Genomic DNA, 19,988 nt, shown 5'->3' on the forward strand with positions numbered 1-19,988 from the left:
ATGGGGACTCCACCAGTGCCAGGGCTGGACAAACTTTTCAGTGAAGAAATTTTCCCAATATCCAACCTAAACCTTCCTTGGCACACAGTGCAGGTATCCCTGCAAGTGCCACAGCTCTCTGCACCTGCGTCCTCCAGCTGCTCCCGGTACCCCGCCAATCTGGATTGCTCCCCTCTCCCACAGCCTGCCCTTCCTCCCCGTGCTCCCGCTTTCCGCCTGGTCTTCCCGGTTTCAGCTTCGACATTCCCGTTTTGTCCCCGGCTCGTCCCCGCCGCTTCTCCCGGTAAACCTACCCTACCCTACCCTACCCTACCCTACCCCACCCTACCCCACGCACCGAGATCCCCCAACTCCTCCTCCCGGTGCTCCCGGTTCCCCCAGTTTTCCCTTAGGTCTCCCCCGCCCCCGCCCCTCGGTGCTTCCCGCCCCGGCCCCGCCTCTCCCGGCCCCGCCTCTCCCGGTCCCATCGCGCCCCGCGCCCCGCAATGCCGCCCTAGGGGCTGGCGCCTCCCGCGGCACCGGCACCGGCGGGGCGGGGGCGTTCCGGGGCCATGTCGGGTCACGACGGCGGCATGTCGAGTCGCGACAGCGTGCAGATTCCCGACGACCGGGACTTCGGGGCGTTCCGGGCGCAATGCGAGTCGGAGCGCGGCTGGAGCCTCACCTACAGCAAGGGCGGGGTGGGCGTCTGGGTGCAGCTGCTGGAGCCCGAGCGCGCCCTCCACAAGATCAAGGTGAGATCTCCTGCCCGGCACACCCTGGTGCACGGTGAGACATCCCCATCCACCCTGGGCATCCCCAATCCACGGTGACACTCCCTCCCCGGCATCCCCCCGGGACTGGGGTACCCAGCAGCAAGGAGGGGCGCGGGGAGCCCGCGGGGGACCTGGGGGCAGGAGGGGCCCTGGGGCGATGCTGCCCCTTGGGCTTGGAGGGAGGGAGTGGGGACCCCACAGTGAGGGGGAACTCGGGGGTTTAACCACCACCCAGGGGTCAGTGGGAATCCCAGAGAATAGTGGGGTCCCTCAGGTGGTGCAGCACCTTGGGGCGAGTGGGGACTTGGGGAGCTGGCCCCCGATGGCCAGCAGGGACCCCAGGACAGGTGGGGTTCACTGGCACACCAGGACAAATGGGCAGTCTGGGGACCCCATGACAAACTCCAGAGCCGAGCCAGGGACAAGTAGGCACCCCTGAGGGCTGTGCAGGGGCTACTGGGGGCTCAGTCAGGGACAAACAGGAATCCCCCAGGGTGTGGGGGGCCATAGGTCCTGGCTGCTGCTTTCTCCCCACTTCACCCATTGGGAACGTACCTCCCATGCTTGCTGCACACCAGGGCTAGGCTTGAGGACTCCTTGGAGCCTGCAGCCACTGCTCTGCTATCACTGGGGTTGTCCCCCTTGGCCAGAGCTCCCTATGTCCCCACTGTGTTTTTCTGTGGGTCCCTTCCCTCTTGGTGCCAGTGTGCTGGCACAGGCAGGTGCACGCTTATCCTGGCTCTTCTCTCTGGCAAAGTAGGGACACCGGGATACCGGGATTCCAAGAGACAACTTGAGACAGGAGCAGTGTTACAGATGGGGTTACACTGGAGTCTCTGGCTGGTGTCCCTGTCCCTGGTGGCACGTCCATTAAGCTGTCCTGGTATAGTGGGTGGCATCGTCCTTGCCACCCACTGGCAAGGTGGTGGTGTCGAGCCCGGGTGGTGGCGGTGGTGGCAGCAGTGACGACGTGGCCTGCTCACACACTGCTCTGCAGCAGCTGAGCAGTTGGCGCTGGCACTGCTGGGGAAACCTCTCCCTGGGGCACTGGCAGTGGCTGTGCCCGGCTCCTGCCATGGAACCACTGGTTTGCTTCCACTGTAGCATGTTGGAGGAGTTTGGGCTGCTGTGACCCTGGAACAGGTCCCTGTTGTGCCCTGGTGGCAGCAGCGAACCCTGGGAGGGGGGAGGGTGGTCTCTGGGGTGTAGGGAGTCACTGGTGCCACTTGCACCCTGCCCCATCCCCACAGAGGTGGGGACCCGTGGTGGGTGGGATGCGGAGCATCCATCACTGTGGCATCCAGGCATGATGGCATGGGCATGGCTCTGTGTGACAGTGCATCCTGACACCCACGCCCCTGCCCGCTCCCCCCCCCACCCCAGCTCCTCGTGTCCCCAGCCCTGCTGCTGGCTCTTGGGGGTTGCATCCCAAAACATCCCTGGGACTGAGGTGGCGCTTGGGTGCGTCCCCTGCCTGTCCCACAATCCCGGTGTGCCACGTTGGCGTGGCAGGGACCCAGCCCACTCCAGGATGTCCTGGCACAGCTGCTCCCCTCACGTCACGGCACCTGGAGCTGTCTTTTGCCTGTGGGGGTCGCTGAGCCAGGTCCTGCTTCTTTCCACGCCCTCCTGGACAAATCCGGCTTGGAAAGGTCCTGCTGGATGTTCATGTGTTGATTGCATGTGTGTGCCACTGGGTATTGGAGACCCTGTGGGTAACAGTCCTTGTCCCCACCCCGTGGCCTGCAGCAGCACCCAGGCCCACCATCCCACCCAGGATGAAATGCTCCTGCTGGACTTTGAAGAGATGGACACATGTGGCATTGCTGACGTGGCACGGCAAGGTGCAGCCCAGGGGTTTGCCCCTCATGCTGGGGGTCTCTGTGTGAGTGCTGGGGATTCTCTGCAGCTTCCCAAGAGCTGGTTTCCCCCTGAATTCATCCTGGATTCCTTGCCTAATTAAGTGGAACCTGAAGGTCCCACCCTGCTTTGAGGCTGCCGCCCCCTCCTCCCCGCCCCCCTCCATTAGGGATGCAGCTCCCGTCTAACCTGTTTTCTGGAGTCTGGGAACAAGCTGGTGCCATGGCTGATTTCTCAGTGGGACATTTGGTGGCCTTGGGACTGGCTACAGGTTGGGGCAACCCAGCCAGGACACCCCATCCTACCCGGCGGGGCAGCAAGTTTGTACCTGGGCATCTGAGATCTCCCAGGGATGATGGTTTCCCCTCTAAATGGGCTCTTCCCAAAGGATGACCAGGAGCCATCCTGTAGGATGCAGAGGAAGGATCTGGGGTGCTGGTAAAGCTGCCAGTGAGGTTGAGCTTGGGGACTCCCTTGGTGGCTGCAACCCTTGCCACTCCTCCAGGCAGGGGTGGTGGGTCTCCCCTTTGGATCTGCTCCTGTCCCACAATCTGGCACCCTTTCTATGTTCCCTCAGGCACAGCATAACCCCAGCCCTGGGGACTTCATCTCTTTCTCCTCCTCCTCCTCCACCCCCTCTTCGTCCTCCTCCTCCTCCTCCTCACCCCATTAGTCAATATTGACTCAAGGCTGGGGCATGTGTTTCCAAGCACTTCCCAGGTGGCACCATCCCCTCTCCTGCTGCGACCCCCCTGGCACCCCCCCTGGGATGTGAGTCACCCGCAGGGCAGGTTCTGCACTACTGGCTTGACCAGCCTTGCTGCTCTGGGAATAATCCGCCTGAGCATGGTGCTGGGCTGGCCTGGGTGCAGGTGGGAGCAGGGGTTCTTCAAGAAAGTCATCCAGGCAGGCTCTCCCCAAAACTGCCCTGCAGCAGTGGGTGTTCACAGGCAAGTTTTTGGGTGAATGGAGGAGCTGGAGATGGGCTCTGTGGAACAGGGATGGGTCTCTGAGATTGAGGATAAGCACTGTGGGGTTGAGGGCAGACTCCATGGCGCAGGGATTGATCTGTGGGGTTGAGGATGAGCACTGTGGGGGTGGGGCTGGGCTCTGTGGGGCAAGGATGGGATTGAGGATGAGTGCTGTGGGGGAACAGACTTCATGGCTGTGTCCCACCAAGAGGCCATGTGAGGCTGTGCCCCATTGCTGGGTGCTTCTGTGTCCCTTCCCAGGGCTGGAGGGTCTCTAGTACCATGTGCTGGGGTCACAGGGCCAGCCCTAAATCCTGAACTGCAGGGTTTGGGGGCTGGAGGAGCTGATGCCATCCCTGGGGATAAACAGGAGCCAGTGGCATTCCCAGGGACAGGCTGCTGGCTGGTCTCCCTGCCCCACACTTGGCTCCAGCACCCTTGACCTCAGCAGATGGCATCCCTGCTACAGGGGTGGCTGCCCTCACCTTCTCCATTCTCCTTGTCTCCTTGCCTTTCCTGGATCTGGCTGCTGTAGTTATGGAGCAGCTCCCCTCTCTGCCCCGCCCCCAACCCATTCTCTGTGATCCATGCTGCTCCAAGGCACCAGGCACAGCCCTGCAGACTGGCTCCTCTTGGCTCCCCTGTGCAGGGAAGCTATTTTGGGGGGAGCACATCCACAGTGATGGGAGGGCAGGTGGGAAAGAGGGTTCCCTAGTACTCAGGATTCAGCTCCACACTGCCTTGAGGCCCTGAGTGCCAGTGCTAAGGGATGGCTCTGGGTGGCAAATTGAGCTGCTGGTTGGGATCCAGGTCTTCTTGGAGGAGGTTGCATTGATTTTGTTTTTAAAACATCTCAGAGGAGACATCTCCCCCTCACTTGCTGGGGCTTCCCACAGCTGCCTTCCTACCTGGGGGTCCCAGAGGCCATTCTCCCACCATGAGGTCCCCACTGCCATCCTATTGGGAGTCCCCACAGCTGACCTCCTGCCCAGGGGTCCCCATGGCCACTCTCCCACCCTGGGGGCCCCTGGTAGGTCTCTGATGCCCCCTGCCTTGCAGTGCAGGATGGAGTGCAGGGACGTGCCGGCGGAGACGCTGTACGACGTGCTCCATGACATCGAGTACCGCAAGAAGTGGGACACCAACGTCATTGAGACCTTTGACATCGGGAGGCTGACGGCCAACTCCGATGTGGGCTACTATGCCTGTGAGGAGGGGGTGGGGGATCTGGGCGGTCCTGGGGGAGGGCTGAATGCTGGGGCTGCCGCCACTCCACCCTGGGTTTGGCATCTGGGGGATCCATGGTGTCTGGCATTGGAGGGAGGAGCCTGTATACCAACCAGTTTGGGGGGATTTGGAGGGCAGAAGGGGACCCTATTCTTGAAGGTGGGTGTCTCACTCTGGAACATCCCACCCGGTGCTGTCCCTAGGGAGGTGTCCCAAGCCCCTGAAGAACCGGGACGTGGTCACACTCCGCTCCTGGCTGCCCATGGGCTCTGACTACATCATCATGAACTACTCTGTCAAGCATCCTGTGAGTTTAGCGGGGCACCAGGGGTCCTGTGGTGCTGGGTGGAGGCTGGGGCTCGCTCAGAGCTTGGGGAGATAGGTTGGAGAGTTGAGAGGCTCATGACAGCCCTGCTTGTGGCTGGTGCCTGCTGTACTCCACCTGCCCTGTCACTGACTCGTGTTGTCTCCTTGCTCCCCACCACAGAAGTATCCCCCCCGCAAGGACATGGTGCGGGCTGTCTCCATTCAGACAGGCTACCTGATTGAGGGGACAGGAGCCAAGAGCTGCACCATCACCTACCTGGCACAGGTGGACCCCAAAGGTGAGAGGGGGACCCCCAGGTCTGTGCCCTGGGGATCAGCACCCTCAAGTCCTTCCTTCATGTCAGTGTGTGCTTGGGGGACCAGTGGGATCCTGGTGGAACTCAGGGTGGGCTTAGTGGGGGGGTCTCATGGGTTCTCAGTGTGGGCTCATTGGGAGTTCAGGGTAGCCTCTGTTGGGGCTTAATGGGGGCTTTCGGCTCAGTGGGGGCTCAGGAGTAGCTTGGGGGACTCAGTGGGGCTCAGGGTGGGCTGAGGGAAGGCTGAAGGGGCATTCATTTGGACTTAATGGGGGCTCACTGGGAGCTCAGGTTAGACGGGGTGGCTCAGTGTGGATTCATTTGGGGCGCTGGGACTTCAGGGCAGGGTCAGTAGGGCTTCAAGAAGTTTCAGGTTGAGCTCAGTGGACTCGGGGTGGGTTCAGGAGGACCTATGGATATGCTCAAGGTGGGCTTGGAAGGGCTCATCAGCAGGAGCATCTTGGGATGCAGCCAGAGCCAGACATGGAGCATGGAGCAATGTCAGCAGGAAACATCTTGGGCCTGTTCTCTTCAAATCTTTCATTTTTGGGAGTTGAAGAGGAACCCAAAATGCTGAAATCACTGTTTTTGACCTCTGCAAGAGCAGAGGGCAGTATGGATTGAACTCTGTTCCCTCTCTCTAGCCATATGTGCCCAGTGAGAGTGCTCTGGGGGTCACATGTGTGGGGGTCCTGGTTTTTAGGCACCTGAGGGATGCTGGGGGTCCCACTCCCAACCGCCCCTCCCTTCTTTCCAGGTTCTTTACCGAAGTGGGTGGTGAACAAATCCTCCCAGTTCCTGGCCCCTAAGGTGAGTTTGTGGCACGGGGGTGGGTCTGGTGTTGGGGGTAAGGGCTCTCTGTGCCCATCTCACTCTTCCTCCCAGGCAATGAAGAAGATGTACAAGGCATGCCTCAAGTACCCTGAGTGGAAGCAGAAGCATGACCCTCACTTCAAGCCCTGGCTGTTCCCGGAGCAGAGCCGACTCCCAGCCCTGGCACTCTCCGAGCTCTCCCTCCAGCATGCGGATTCCCTGGAAAACATTGATGAGAGCTCCCTGGCTGAGAGCAAGGAGGACCGTGGCGAGGGCAGCGATGAGGACAGCCTGACCTGATTCCCTGGGAGTTCCTCTCCTTGTTTCCCTGGCTAGGACAGCCTGACATGACCCCCCCTGGGGGCTCCTCTCCCTATCCCCCCACTTCCAACATGGTTTGTGTCTCTATCTCACACACCTGTACACATGCACCCCCACTTTGGGTTCAGGGGGACCCCTCCGCCCCCTTGTTGTACCCCTGTCTGGGGACAGCAGGGACATAGTGGGTCCCCCGGGGTGAGAAGTTGGGGGTTGTCTGGTCACTTAGCCCTTGTGGGACACTAGTGTTGTCCCTATAGGTGGTAAACCCAAAGTGACCTTCAGCTTTTGGGGGGGCAGAGGAAAAGGGGGGCCCTGTGCCTGCTCCTCAGCCCTGGAGACCCTTCCACTGCGCTCCCCCTCTGCCCCCCCATTCTTGCTCCCCATCTCTGTTATGGTCCCACAGAACTGCCTTCATCCCATGGGATCCCCATCCCCAGCAGACCACCAGGGGGTGCTTGGGAACCTGCTTGCACCTCTGGGCATGCACAGGGGTTTTGGGGGGCTTCTGGCACCTCCTGGCATGCTGGGAAGGAGGGCCTTTGGGGTTTTTTGGCATCTTCAAGCATGTAGAGGGGAAGCTGCTAGACTCCTGGCACCTCCAGCATGTTGGAGGGGATGTTGGGGTCTTACCTTCAGGCATGTGGGAGGAATTGAGGGGGTCATGGCACCTCCAGATGTGCTGTGGCAGATGTTTTGGGGGCTCCTGGGGGAGAGCCCCCCCATTCATGTTGGGAGGGATCTTATGGGGTCTCAGCATCTTCAGGTTTGTATGGGGGAGGCTTTGGGGTAAGCTCGTGCCTCCAGGTGTGCCCAGTGTCTCTGGGGGCTCCCAGCATCTTCAGGCATGTTGAGAGTACTTGGGGGGGCTCCTGGCACCTCCAGGTGTTCTGCGGGTCTCTGAAGGCTCCTGTCCTCTCCCCCACCTTTCTAGGATGGGAAGCCTTTCCAAGCTGGGTGCCTGGACCCTTCCTCCACTGGAATTTGAGGCCTTGACTGGGGGTTTGGGAGCTGGTCTTTGGCCATGCTCTTGCCCCCTCCTTTTCTGGGGGTGTACAGGGACATGGGAGATTTTGTACCTTGTACCAGAGCTGATTATTTAGGAATAAAATAATTAAAACTGGCATGGGAGGGACTCAGCCTCTGTCCCACCTTGGTCCTTTGGTAGCCATCCCTGTCCCCATAGTGCACTCAGGCAGGGGTTCCCTGCTCATGGTGGTTGCTGGTGGGACCATCAGAGGTTGTGGGACCCTCACCTCCAGGGGGGCTCTGGGTGATGGTGATGCCACCAGAGGGGAACAGAGAAACCCCTAAAATGAATTTGCACTGGACGCTAATTAGGCATGAGGCTACATGGCCCTTGTAGTTGGTTTTCCCACAGTCCCAGCCAAGCCAGTACCACCAGTACATTTCCCCCAAAACCTCCTCTGGGAGAGGAGACATGGGGGGCTGAACTTTGGGGGCACTCCGGGGGATACATCCTGGCTTCTCCAGGAGAATACTGGGGAACAGAGCTGACACTCTCAGGATTGTGGGCCCTTTGTGGAGCCCTGGGACTCTTGTCTCCTCCTGGGGTGCACCCAGGGGCAAAGCTACTTGTGCACCCCAGTTCTGCCCTCCTCGTGCTGTGGCACCCCAACACCCCAGCAGGCCCCAGCCCTCCTCTGTGCCCCAGCAGGGTCTTGGTGGGTGGCGTTGTCCAGCATGTGCCATTCTCTGCGCCTGTATCTCTGTCACCTGTGGGGCTGGGGTGGGCACTAGGGACTTGCTTCCCATTTCTCCTGTTAATTTCCACCCACCACACCCTCCACCCCCTCCCACCCTCTTGCACTGATCCCAATTAAAAATAGAACCCAATTAAAGAGGAACCTGGCCACCACCCGCCTGGCAGGTTGAAAATTGAGCCGAACTGGATACAGGGCACGCTGCAGCGGCTCTGGAGCCAGGGGGACACGTAGCAGGGCAGGTGATGGGGTAAAGCCCCTTGTGGGGAGGGTTTAGGTCTGTCAGCTCTGGGAGTACAGCTGGAGACCCAGAGTTGCAGTGCCAGAGAGAAGATGGCTGCAAAGGGAAGCAGAATATGCTCTGGCACGTGCCTGGTGCCGGGGAGGTTGAGAAGAGCTGGGGCGCAGGTAGGATATATAGAGGGGGGCAGTGATCTAAGGGCTGTGCTGGGGACATCCTCAGCTACTGGCATGGGTCATCCCTGAAATGCTGCTGGGAAGGACTACAAGGCTTCAGCCCTTCAGGGATCAGGCTGGGGCATTGCCGCTGGCCCCTGGGGTCTCAGACAGCACTTTGCTGTATGACACCCCCCGAACTGGGTAAGGCCGTGGCACCCTTGTCCTCTGCCAAAGGCTCTGGGAGGGTATCCCCCCAGATGGATCCGAAGGTCCAGGATGGGAGAGTAGGGGCATGTGATTGGTTCTGGGGAGCAGGATGGGATAACGTGGGGGATGTGATGGCTCCGGGGAGTGGGGTAGGGAGCGGGCGGATGTGGTGGACTGGGGAGTGGGAATTCTGGGAGCCGGGGGGATGCAGGCAGTACAGGAGCTTTTTGGGATATTTCACACTGGCCCCCTGGCTGAGCCCCGCGGAGCACCATCCCCGGACTGTGGGGCTGAGCCTGGCCCCTCCTGCCCCTGGCCTCGCGTGGGCGAGGGGCCGAGCAGGGGGGGCCTTCCCACCCCCGGAGCCGGCAGCCAGCGTGTCCCGGTCCCTGAGCGCCGGGATGAAAGGACCATTGTCCCAGGCTGGGCAGCCGTGAGGGCTGGCTATGGACACCCCACATCCCCTCTGTGTCCCCAAGCCCTCCCACTCTCCTTCTTACCCCCCACTAAGACCTTGGGAATTGTGTGGGGCGGCAAGAACCCCCCACATAAACCCATTTATTATTTTTTTGGGGAAAGTCCTGGCAGTCTTCCCCTTGAATCCTGTTTCCATGAGGCAGCCAAAGCTCCGTGCGGGAACAAGCCCGGGCCTGGCAAGGGGGGCCCTGAGTGCCCCCGCCCCGGGAAGCGCCCCGGCATCCTCTGGGAGCCGCCGCTGGCAGCAGACAGAGGTACTGGGTGCTCCAGGGGGGCTGGAGGGGCAACCCCGGCTTGGGCGGTGGGGAGCGGGCGGCGGAGGGGGCACACTCTGCCTTCTCAGCGCGGTTTCTCTCCTGGGGAGGTCGTGTTTCTTTCCACGTGTTTCTGTGGGTCCCTGGGCACACGGTGCTGGGGGGGCCCGACTGGGGTACTCCTGCCGCAGATTACCCCAGTGTACCCCGCTCAGCCCTGGTACTCCCCAGCCAAATTCCAGTATGCCCCAGCTCGCTCTCAGCATACCTTAACTCGACTGCAATATGCTCCAGTTCACCCCCAGAACCCCCAGCGCAATCCCAGTACATCCCAGCTCAACCTTGGTTCAATTCCAGTATGCTCCAGCTTCCCCCCAGGAGACCCCAGTTCACTCCCGGCAGACTCCAGCTCACCCCCAGCATAGCCGAGTTCAATCCCAGCTCAACCCCAGTACGCTCCAGTTGAACCCTGGTACTCCCCAGGTGTCCCCCAGCTGCCCCAAGCAGACCCCAACTCATTCCCAGCTCACCCCTACTAAATCTCAGTATAACCCTATTCACCTCAGCATATCCCAGCTCAAACCCAGTTCATCCCAGTTTAATCCCAGTATTCCCCAGCTCCCCCAGCTCCTCCCTAGGATATTCCAATTCACCCCAACACTTCCCAGCTCAATACCAGCACATCTCAGCTTAACCCCAGTTTAACCCCAGCCTTCCCAGTTCACTTCCAGTATATCCCAGCTCCCCTGAGCAGACCCCAGTATAACTCAGCTCAGTCCCAGTCTCCAGGGAGCCCTGGCGTTGCTGATAGCTCTCATTCCTGTGCCACTGCAGGGGTCCTACTGCCCGGTTGGGGTGAGTGACATGTTGGGGGATACTGGGTGGTTGTGCTGCTGATGCCAGGGGTGAAGCTGGGAAAAGGGGACCCTGAGGGCCGAGCTGGCAGATTTGTTTTCTGCTGGGGATCTGGCATGTCCCTGTTTATAGCCAAAAAAACAGCGTCAGCTGCGGCTGTGCCAGGGCCCCTGCCAGCAATGCCTGTGCCACACCAACCACCACCAATAACACCCAGATGCCAGATGATGCTGGTCGTGGGCTTCCCTTGCTTTCCTCCTCCTCTTCCTCACTGCTTCCCAGTCTGTCTGGTGAGGCCTGGAGCTTTGCCAGTGCTGTGCAGCTGGAACTGGGATGGTGGTTGTCCTCCAGTAATGGCAAGCTGGTTCCATGGGACACCTTCACACTGCTGGGGCCATTGGGTTGGTTGTTTGGGGTGCCCACGGGCTGCACCTCCATGGGGGGTTCTAGGTCTAGCACCATTGCAGGGACAACAATTTAATCTGTAGGCTCAGCCCCAAAAGCCAATTTTTGGAGGCACAGAGCTGAGTGCTAGGGGTGGGTGGCTATTCTGGGGTGCTGAGAGAAAGGTAGCAAGGAAAGCTCCTCCAAGAGCTTATGGTGGTTTTCTGTGGGTGCTCCAGCAGCTGCTGGGGATGTGTTCTTATGGGCCACAGCCAGGACATCAGGGACAGGGGTATTTAGAGCAATATTGAGGGTGCATTTGCTGCCAGAACTTAGCCTCAGAACAAGGTGAGCCCTTGAGATTTTGGGGGTGTCTTGTGGGAGGCAGGGAGTGATGCAGCTCCTGTGGCAGGACTCTGTGGCTGTGGGGGGTTTGATGCTTGGGGACGCTTTGCCGATGGGTCCCCCGAATCTGCAGATGAGGGAGAGCCTGGCTGTGTAGAAAATTTTTTACAAAGTGGGGGTCGATGCATGTGGTTGGTGGTCCCTGTACTTCTGTCCCTGCTGCAGCATCCCCTGGCTTGGCTTATCTGCAGAGCTGTGGTGGCCAGGGGGATCTAGGGAATGCCCTGGTATGGTGTGACCCTGCTGTTGGGGACAGGGCCTGTGCATGGGCTAGAGTTGCACCTCAATGAGCATGAAGAGGAGGCTGGAGGGCATCAGGGCTGGGAAAGGGTACACCCCATCCACGGTGGGAGGGGTCACCCCTTCCCGATGACACTTTCACTTCCCACTTATGGGAAAGTGAAAGAGGGACCTGTATGGTTTTAGTGCTGCATGTTGGGTGATGGGGCTGATTTCTCACGGAGGAAGGAGGTGCCGTGCTTCCTAGGGGACCCATGAGGGACCCATCCTCTGCAGCCTGGCTGTTGGCACAGCCCCCCCCAGCATCACCAGACCCTGGGACATTGGGGCTCCTCTGGCGTGGCTGTGCACGTGGGGTTTGGCTTCCTGACCTAGTTTGCTGGCAGCTTCCATAAAGTGTGTCAGGAGCTGAGAGCATTCCAGTGGAACTCAGTGGGTAGCGACAGCATTGCCAGATATATTTACCCCTTTTCTGGCTGGATTTTCCCATTTCTGGTTGGATTTACCACTTTTTTGACTGTATTTGCTAATTTCTGGCTATATTAGCCCCTTTTCTGGCTAGATTTGTGAGGCAGGCAGCAACACTTTGGAAGGGAATGCTGTTTGCTGATGCAAACTCATCTGTTTCTTGGCGCCAAACCCTGGGACCTGTTTCACCTTCCCAGGTTTTACTTCCATGGGGGAAGGGGAATGCAGGTGGGACCTTGGGGAAACAAGGAACCCTCAGTTTTCCTGCCCCCTTGTCCCTAACTTCTCGCCCATCTCATCACTGCCCACCTTCCACCTGTATGCATACCCTCCATCTGCACACAGAGGAACCTGGGGCAGTTTCCCTGTCGGGGCACACCCTGATGTGTGTGGGAGCCTTCAGGCCCCCAAACAGGGGGCTGGGCACCCTCTGGCTTCTTCACATGAACCACCTGGAAATGGCAACTCGTGGCAGAGGGAGGAGGCTCCAGAAAAGCAATACCACCTCTGGATTGTGATTCCGCAAGCCTGAACTTGATCCCTGAACAGTGCCTGGGGGGTTTGAATATCATTTGCAATTTCTTTGGCTGAGAAGATCTTGAAAAAGCCTCACCCTCCCAGAAAATATCTTGGGTGCTGCTAAGCAGATGGGCACCCACTGAGGTGGAGTGTGGAGGGATTGGGTGGGAAGGGGTCTGTGGAGTGCTGGGTGTTGTCCCGGGACCCTTCATTTGCTCTGGGATAATCACTGCTTGCTGAGGATTCTGCTTGGGCACATTCAGGGTGAGGATGTGGTGCTTTCGATTCCCAGCTGGGTGGGGAATCTGTGGTAGCCCTGGGAGGTCTGCTGGGGACATCACATTCACCGCCTGGATCCAGCAGGGACACTGGTGACATTGGCCTCATTCTGGCTGGCCGTGGCCCTTTGTCTGAGGATCTCTCCTTAATTTAGGCAGGAAAGGGTAAAAATTGCTGCGGTGTGAGTCTGGTTGCCCAGTGCTGCTGGAGCTTGGTGGCTGAAGAAGCCCCTTCCCACTGTGGCCAGCACTGTTCCCACAGGTCCTTCTGCTACTCAGCTCTGTCCCCGGTGCCCACAGGAACGCTGGTGGGTAACCACTTGCTGCCCTCTCTAAAATCCACAGGAGTCCCGGGGTGTTGGGACATGGCAGCCACCTGCCTCCTTGTCCCTTTCTGTCCAGCAGCCAGAGTTCGGCTTGTCCTGCTGCCCCACAACGCCCTGTCCTCAGTACCTCGTTGCTGCTGCAGTAGTGCTGAGCTCTCACTTCCCAGAGATCACCCTGCCTGGCTCTTCCTTCCTCTCCTGAAAGCCCTGCCCCGTCCTTCTGTCACCCAGGGCTCACACCGCCTCAAGATCCAGCCTTCTTGTCCCTCATGGCAGCTGTGGTCAGCGCATCACCACACTGAGGCCTCACGGTTCTGCTGGGGCCGGGGGTGGCTATTGCACCACATCCTAGCTCACAACTCTGCTCGGCTTTCCGGAAAGTTCCCATTGCTGAGGTGGCGTTTGAGGAAGTACTGGGGCAGGCAGAGACCCCTTGGCAAACCTCCACTGCACCGGCTGGACCACAGGCAGGCTGGCCACCTCCTTCTGCTGAGCCGAAGGACCCTGTGCTGGTAATTAGCTTTCCTTGATTAATGAGCCCACAGACCTGGGGAAGGGGAACATGGCATGCAGGCAGGGTTTGCCTACATTGGAGGAGGAATTGCAGTGAGAACTAGATCAATCAAGTGGGTGCCAGACACCCAGCAGGGCTCCTGTGCTGGATTTTCCTGCCTCATGGCCACTGTTCTGGATGCCATCGAAGGGACAGGCAGGGAAGAGCTGTGGGATGGCCACCACTTTATTACCTGGTGCTTGGGTGCTGAGTGCAGCTCTGTTAGTTATATAGTTAGAAATACTGATGGCCCTGGTCACACTACTCGATTCCTGGCACGTTGTTAGGGGTAACATTGATTACCCAGGAAAGCTGGATCCAGTGAAGGGAGCATGCTTGCCTGTTACTTCCAATCAGAGCCCACAGCTTCCATGGCATACATAGCTCCTTAATTGAACAAGTCCAGCCCTCATTAGCACCCTACCTAAGGCTGGGAAGCCCATGGCCCTGAGAGAGTGGTGGGTTGCAGTGGGAGGAAGGTGGGCACACCCCTCCATCACGGGGGGCTACTCCCTGGGCCAGGATGCTCAGCTCTGCTGGGGGAAGAGGTGCATCCCAAATGCTCTCTTGAGTTGAGGGTATCTGAGGTGGCTGGGGTAGCTGCAGAAGCCCCCAGAAAAGCAGCCAATATCCAAGTTTGGGGATGGAGGGACTTGCTGAGCCCCTTGGTCCAGAAAAAGGGAACCAGCACCAGGCACCCCCAGATCCTTCATCCCCAGCACTGGGAGAGTGATGGTTGTGTGGGTTTGGGATGGGGCTGAAGGGTCTGCTCCTCATTTATTCTGGCATCCTGACTTATCCCTCCAGAGCACCAGCCACAGTGCCAGGGTGCTGGCAGCCCTTGCCATTCCCTCCTCACACCATTTGCCCAGCCTTTAAGTATCTTACAAAACAGCCCCTGTAGTGTTGCCTAATCCCAGGGAGGAATGCAGTGGGTCAGCACTGGGAGGATTTGTGCTTGGCAGGGGCCACAACCAGGGTTAGCCCCCGAACTCCAGCAGCCAGCTGGGTTATGGCATCTCCCTGTCTTGGTTTTGCTTCTGGAATATCCTCATCTTATTTAGCACAGAGGTTAAATGATTAATGACTGAAGGAGGGAACCTAGCAAAGGCCTGATGAATTATTTACTTGGTGAGGGCAAAGGGCCCGAAGCAACGGGGAGCTGCCAGCCTGGCACACTGGGGACCCTGCACTTCCCTCGCTGGAGTTGTGTCCCCCTCCCTGTCCCCGGTGAGCAGCAAGGAGGGCCCTCAGCCACCCCAGAGAGTGCTGGGACAGCGCCAGTGGTGAGTGCTGGTGCAGCTGTCCCTTCCTGATAGGTCTGTCCCACCACTGCATCAATGTCCTGGCGCAGCAGGGGATGTTGGCACTGGTGTCAGTGGGTGACACTGATGGTGATTCCTTGGCTCTAGCCAGGACGGGGAGCATTTGTGGGAGCCCCATACTGGTGTCACTGTGTTTCCCTCTGCTCCTCCAGAGCCTGTGCCCAGCTGGGCTTGAGCCTACCTGTGCTGGTGTCACTGGGATGTGGTGACAGCAATGTCACCCAGCACCATCACTTATCCATTTTCAGTAAGAGATGAGGGCTTTCTAGGTGTGGAGGTGGAAGAGAGAATTTTATTCTGATTCAGGGATTTTTGTGGTGCTGGTTGGTATTTGGGATTGGGATTGCTGGGACCAGTGCTGGGTCCTAGGTGCTGCTGATTTCTCTGGTGCTGCCAGCAAGGAGCCACAGGAGTCAGCCAGCCCTACATCCCTGTTGCTCCTTCCTTGGACACTTGGTCCTTGGAGCCTGAAGCAAAGCCAAACTGTACCTGGAAGGGCCAGGGAAGTGGCACTGTGGCCACATCCCAGCAGCACCACTGGGATGCTGGTGTCTCGAGGTGCAGGGGTCACTGGCTGTGGGGACCCTGTGGTGCCTCAGGCTTGGCAGGGTCCAGTTAGTGCCGGGCTGAGAACGAGCCTTGCTCAGCTGTGCACTTTGCACCGAAACCGCAAGTGCTGCTGAGGACCTGCCTGAGTCACAGCAAATGTGACTCTGACAGCAGATCAGACTGGCCTATTTACAGCTCCAGGAAATCCTCTGGCTCCTTCTTAGCAGGTCTAGAAAAACCTCCAGCAAACACAAAATAAGATGGTGCCGGGGTCACGAGCAGTGCTGTGTGTGCCAGCATGACGGGATCTGCCTCCTGCCTGGAGCCTGCCGAGGCCATGATGCTGGTGGGTGGGAAGGGCAGGGTATCCCATCTGCTGCTTGTTGGAGTAACAGGGATTTGCCCTGCCAACAGCTGTCGGATGTGTGGGATGGGTGTTCTGCTGCAGGAGCTGGGACACCAAGTGAGCCCCATGTCCCAAGCTCTGGATGCCACAAGGGCACTCTGCTAGGTGTGTGCGCCAAGGGTGCTGCACAGGTGGTCTGCCAGCACTCCAGGGTGTGGTGCCACGCTAGAGCAATGCGAAGGACAGACAGGGCTCTGGAGCTGGGAGCAATGCCATGGTAGGCATATGGTCTGTGAGGAGGGGTTTGGTGCGGTTTGGGGTGGGGGCTCCAGTGACAGCACCCTGCCAGTGGCTGTGATAGGGACAGCCTGGGAGAGGGGACAGCCTTCTGGATCCAACTGTCCATGTGACTCTATCCTGGCTTGCTGCTGTAAACCAGAGGAGCTGCATCCTGGAGGGTGACAGCCCTGAGGTGCAGCCAACAGCTCCCCTGCCCTTGAATCTTGCATAGTCAGGCATATTCCTTGATTATCCACAATGTGGATAATCCCCTACTGCTCTGTCCCACAGCCTAAATGTCACTCCTGGGGACCAAGCTGGGGCCCCATGGTGCCTTCAACTCTAAAGGGATGGCCTCTATGTTTCAATGTCTAAACTGGAACCCTCCAGCACTGCCACACCCTGCAGCCCCCCAGTTCAGGACTGGGTGATCTTGGGGACACAGCCGTAGGAAAACCAGGTTGCTTCATTGAGAATGTTGGTTTTGGGACTCCAGGCTTCACCTGGTGTGTGTTTTGGGACTGATCCTGATCCTGTTGTCTCCATTCCCAGGCCCTGATGTCATCCTGAGCCTTGCTGGCAACAGAAGATGCACTGAGTGGTGCAGGTTTCTGTGGCCAGCCCCCTGCCATGGAGGAGGAGGGATCTCTGCCGGTGGCCGCCTGGCTGTCTGCCTTCCACCTCGACCAGTATGTGGAGAACTTCCAGCAAAGTGGGCTGTGGTCAGTGTGGGACTGCCGGGCTCTGACGGACGAGGGGCTCATCCGCCTTGGGGTGCTGCTGCCCGGCCACCGCCGCCGCATCCTCCTGGGGTTACAGAAAGCCTTCGCTGAGGTCCCGCTGCCCGCCGGGACTCACCAGCTGCCTGCCGCCAAACCTGTCCCCATGAAACGCCACATCTTCCGCCTGAACACTGCAACAGGGCCAGAGCAGCTGGAGCCCCGGGGCCTGCCAGAGCCCGGTGGGACCCCACTGCTGGAGCCAGACAGGGGTGCAAGCTTCACCCCGCTGCCCCCACCCATCCCACCGAGGGTGGGCTGCCGCCCTCCCCTCAAATTCTCACCATCACAACTGGGGGACAGCCCTGAGCCCCACCCTGCATCCTGCAGTCATCTCCCAGCCCTGGAGGACCCCTCTCCACCGGCCCTTGGGGAGAAGCCCCCTGCCGACAGTAGGGCGAGACTCCCATTGCCGCCACTGCCAGCCAAGCGACACCAACTGGAAACCAAGTGCCAGAGCCTGAAGAGCCCCCCACTGCCTGACCGTCCCCCCGTGCTGCCCCCCAGGGCTGTGTCCCAGAGGAGGTAAGGGGGGTGCTGGGGGCATGGGCTTGGGGATGCCCCAAGGTGACTGGGTCTGTGTGGGGGTCTACTGTGATGTGGGTGGGACCCTCGGGGTCACGACATGGGTTGCCTGGGGTACCTATGCTCTCCCCAGACCTTAGCACATCTCCTGGGGGTACCCCCAGCCCCAGCATGTCCCATGGGGGTACTAACCCTTCCCCCAACCCCAGCACAACCCCTGGGGGCACCCCTGCCCCAGGCCACAGCACATTTCCCTGGGCTACCAGCACCGGGGCGGGAGGTGCTGAAATATTTATTTTGGATCTATCTGGATGTATCCACCCTGATCATCCCAGTCACCCAGGTCACCCCCGCCTGACAGGGGCTGGGGTGCAATCCCTGCAACAATGTAGAGCCCTGCCTTCCCCCCACCTGCAATGTAGGCAGTGCTGAAGCCTGAGGAACTCTTAACACCAGTGGGTGCAAGACAGTGAACCACCGGGCACAGGGAGCATGGGGCAAAGGTACTGCCAGCTGCTGTGGCCAGATGACATGGGAGCAGGCTGGAATTTCAGGACAGCAGCACTTGCAGCCCCACCTTTCATGTCCCACCACTCAGCGCACTCACAAATCCTGCAGAGCACAAGCAGATGTGGAGTGAGGACTGGGAGTACAGTTTGCAGGGGGCAGAGAAGCCCCTGGGTGCCAGCACCCCCCCAGAGTGAGGTGGGTGAATGTCACCAAGCTTGTGTGCGCCCCCCACCCCAGGAGTCCTTCCCTGCAACCTCCCCAGGACCCACTGACTCTTAAGGGATATACTCCTGGAGCTGGGGTGTCTAGCTGGTCCCCTGAGGAGGGTCCTGGGAGTGAGGCTGGGTTTGTCCTGACTGATGGTGCTGGATGGGACCATCCAGCTGGGCTGATGGTGCTGGATGTGTGTAGTTAGGATGAGAATGGGAGCATGGTGGCTGGGTTTCCCCTTCAGCTTCCCATCTCTCTGTCCCAATGGGCTTTTTGTGGTAAGGTGGGTGGGGGTGATCCCTCTGCCCCTGCTCTGACCCCTACCTGCAGGGACTGGGCTGGGATGCTGAGCTCGGGAGGGGGCTCAGACAGCTGATGTAGGGGGTTGGCATGCCATGGGATGGGCAGCACCTGTCCCTGGGGCTCCTTAGACTTCAGATCAACAGTGTCCTGGCACCCCAGGAACTGTTCCCACCGCTGCATTTCTGCAGCGAGATAGTCACCCAAATCCTCCTGGAGCCACTCTCCATCCTGCCCTGGCCAGAAAGCTGCCCAGGCACGATGAGGCCGATGGCTGCCACTTTGGTGCAAGCTGTGCTGGTTTGGTGCTGGACGTGCCATCGGTTTGGTACTTGCCACGCTGGTTTGGTGCCAGCTGTGCCGTGGGTTTAGTGCCGTCCGTGCTGGGTGTTTGATGCCAGCCATGCCAGCGTCCTGGTACTGGTCGTGCCGCGGGTTCTTCCTGGCCATGCTGAGGACTTGGTGTTAGACATGCCGCTGCTTCGGCCATCTCAGGAAGTCTTGCCGTTTTAGCCAGTTCAGAGGAAGTGCCGGGGTGAGAAGCTCCGCTCCCCGCCGGCCTCCCCAGCCCTCCCCGCGGTGCCGATCGGTCCCACCGTGGTTCCCGTCATCTGCCCAGGTAGGGGGGCACGGCTGGCACAGTGCCGCACAGGAGCAGCCAGCGGGGGCCGGGCGGAGGGATTTTTGAGATGGGATCGAGCGCTGCCGGCGCTACCGGGTGCGCCTGTCGCTCTGGCGGTTCCAGCGGCGTTTCCTGCCCTGGCCTGCGTGTCCGCAGGCGGTGTTGGTGTCCCGGTTCCTGCTGCCCCGGGCTCTGGCATTCTGCCGCGGAACCGACGCTGCCCGTCCTGGCACGGCACCCCGAAGGCCGGGATTGCCCCCTGGAGCTGCCCCACGGGATCTGGGGGTGCATAAGGGTCCTTTTGGAGCTGCATGCAGGACCGTGAGACTCGGAACGGGATGGGCGTATGGTCTTGCCCGGCGGCGGTGGCTGTACAGCATCCCTGGACACAAGGGTGCTCCAGAGGCTTGGGGGACTCTGGGGTCACCGTGGCAGAGCCCCGGGGGCTGTGCCAGTGTGGGACAGGTGGGTGGCCCCAGGGCCCTGGCACCTGGTGTGCCATCATGCACTCATAACATATAGATTACATGTATGTGTTGGTGCTTGGTAGTGACAAAAGGGAATATGTATGGGTGTGTGTGTGTGTGTGTATTTCTCACATAGATCTTGGTACTGTAGTGAATATATACAAGAGAATCCATATGCATCCATATGTATATGTGTATTATGTGGATATATTGGGGAGTTCAGAACTAACCAGCTGAACCCCAAAACTCTGATTTCAAAATTCACTTTACTTGTATGACCAGGAATATATTGGCTATAGGTGGGTTCTTCTTTTGAGAACATTTTGAAAATAAAGAGCTATCATTTCCTAAGAAATTCTCTCTGAGGGTGGTGAGGCCCTGGCACAGGCTGCCCAGAGAAGTTGGGTCTGCCCCATCCCT

At 59.4% G+C, this 19,988-nt stretch overlaps 2 protein-coding genes across 6 annotated transcripts in view; both read left to right on the forward strand.

Moving 5' to 3' along the window:
* The first annotated feature begins 463 nt into the window (after positions 1-463).
* STARD10 (StAR related lipid transfer domain containing 10) lies at positions 464-7,691 on the forward strand. 2 transcript variants are annotated; one of them, XM_041469558.1, is made up of 6 exons: positions 464-734; positions 4,646-4,793; positions 5,017-5,120; positions 5,301-5,418; positions 6,194-6,246; positions 6,322-7,691. In XM_041469558.1, the coding sequence occupies exons 1-6, from the start codon at positions 552-554 to the stop codon at positions 6,547-6,549; spliced, it is 834 nt and encodes a 277-aa protein (XP_041325492.1). In that variant the 5' UTR covers positions 464-551; the 3' UTR covers positions 6,550-7,691. The 2 variants fall into 2 exon arrangements, with proteins under 2 accessions (XP_041325492.1, XP_041325493.1); XM_041469559.1 differs by having other exon boundaries at positions 498-768; positions 4,651-4,793.
* A 1,842-nt stretch (positions 7,692-9,533) lies between these two features.
* The window catches only part of ARAP1 (ArfGAP with RhoGAP domain, ankyrin repeat and PH domain 1), a 35,409-nt gene continuing 24,954 nt past the window's right edge, over positions 9,534-19,988 (forward strand). For 2 of the 4 annotated variants that reach the window (XM_041469543.1, XM_041469545.1), the window contains exons 1-2: positions 9,534-9,628; positions 16,708-17,459. In XM_041469543.1, coding sequence (XP_041325477.1) covers positions 16,786-17,459 — 674 coding nt within the window. In that variant the 5' untranslated portion in view covers positions 9,534-9,628; positions 16,708-16,785. Of the gene's footprint in view, positions 9,629-13,520; positions 13,616-16,707; positions 17,460-19,041; positions 19,099-19,988 lie in introns of those variants that run through there. The other 2 variants (XM_041469544.1, XM_041469546.1) reach the window with 2 other exon arrangements.

This window comes from Pyrgilauda ruficollis, unplaced genomic scaffold, assembly GCF_017590135.1.
Source record: "Pyrgilauda ruficollis isolate IOZ18807 unplaced genomic scaffold, ASM1759013v1 scaffold236, whole genome shotgun sequence".
Lineage (NCBI taxonomy): Eukaryota > Metazoa > Chordata > Aves > Passeriformes > Passeridae > Pyrgilauda > Pyrgilauda ruficollis.

What these genes read in the sequence shown, in the direction of transcription:
- STARD10 (XM_041469558.1), top strand. Translation starts at nt 552, where the DNA reads ATGTCGGGTCACGACGGCGGCATGTCGAGTCGCGACAGCGTGCAGATT. An exon ending in ACTACTCTGTCAAGCATCCT is followed by an intron (nt 5,121 to 5,300) that starts GTGAGTTTAGCG and finishes TCCCCACCACAG; the next exon opens with AAGTATCCCCCCCGCAAGGA. An exon ending in GGCACAGGTGGACCCCAAAG is followed by an intron (nt 5,419 to 6,193) that starts GTGAGAGGGGGA and finishes CCTTCTTTCCAG; the next exon opens with GTTCTTTACCGAAGTGGGTG.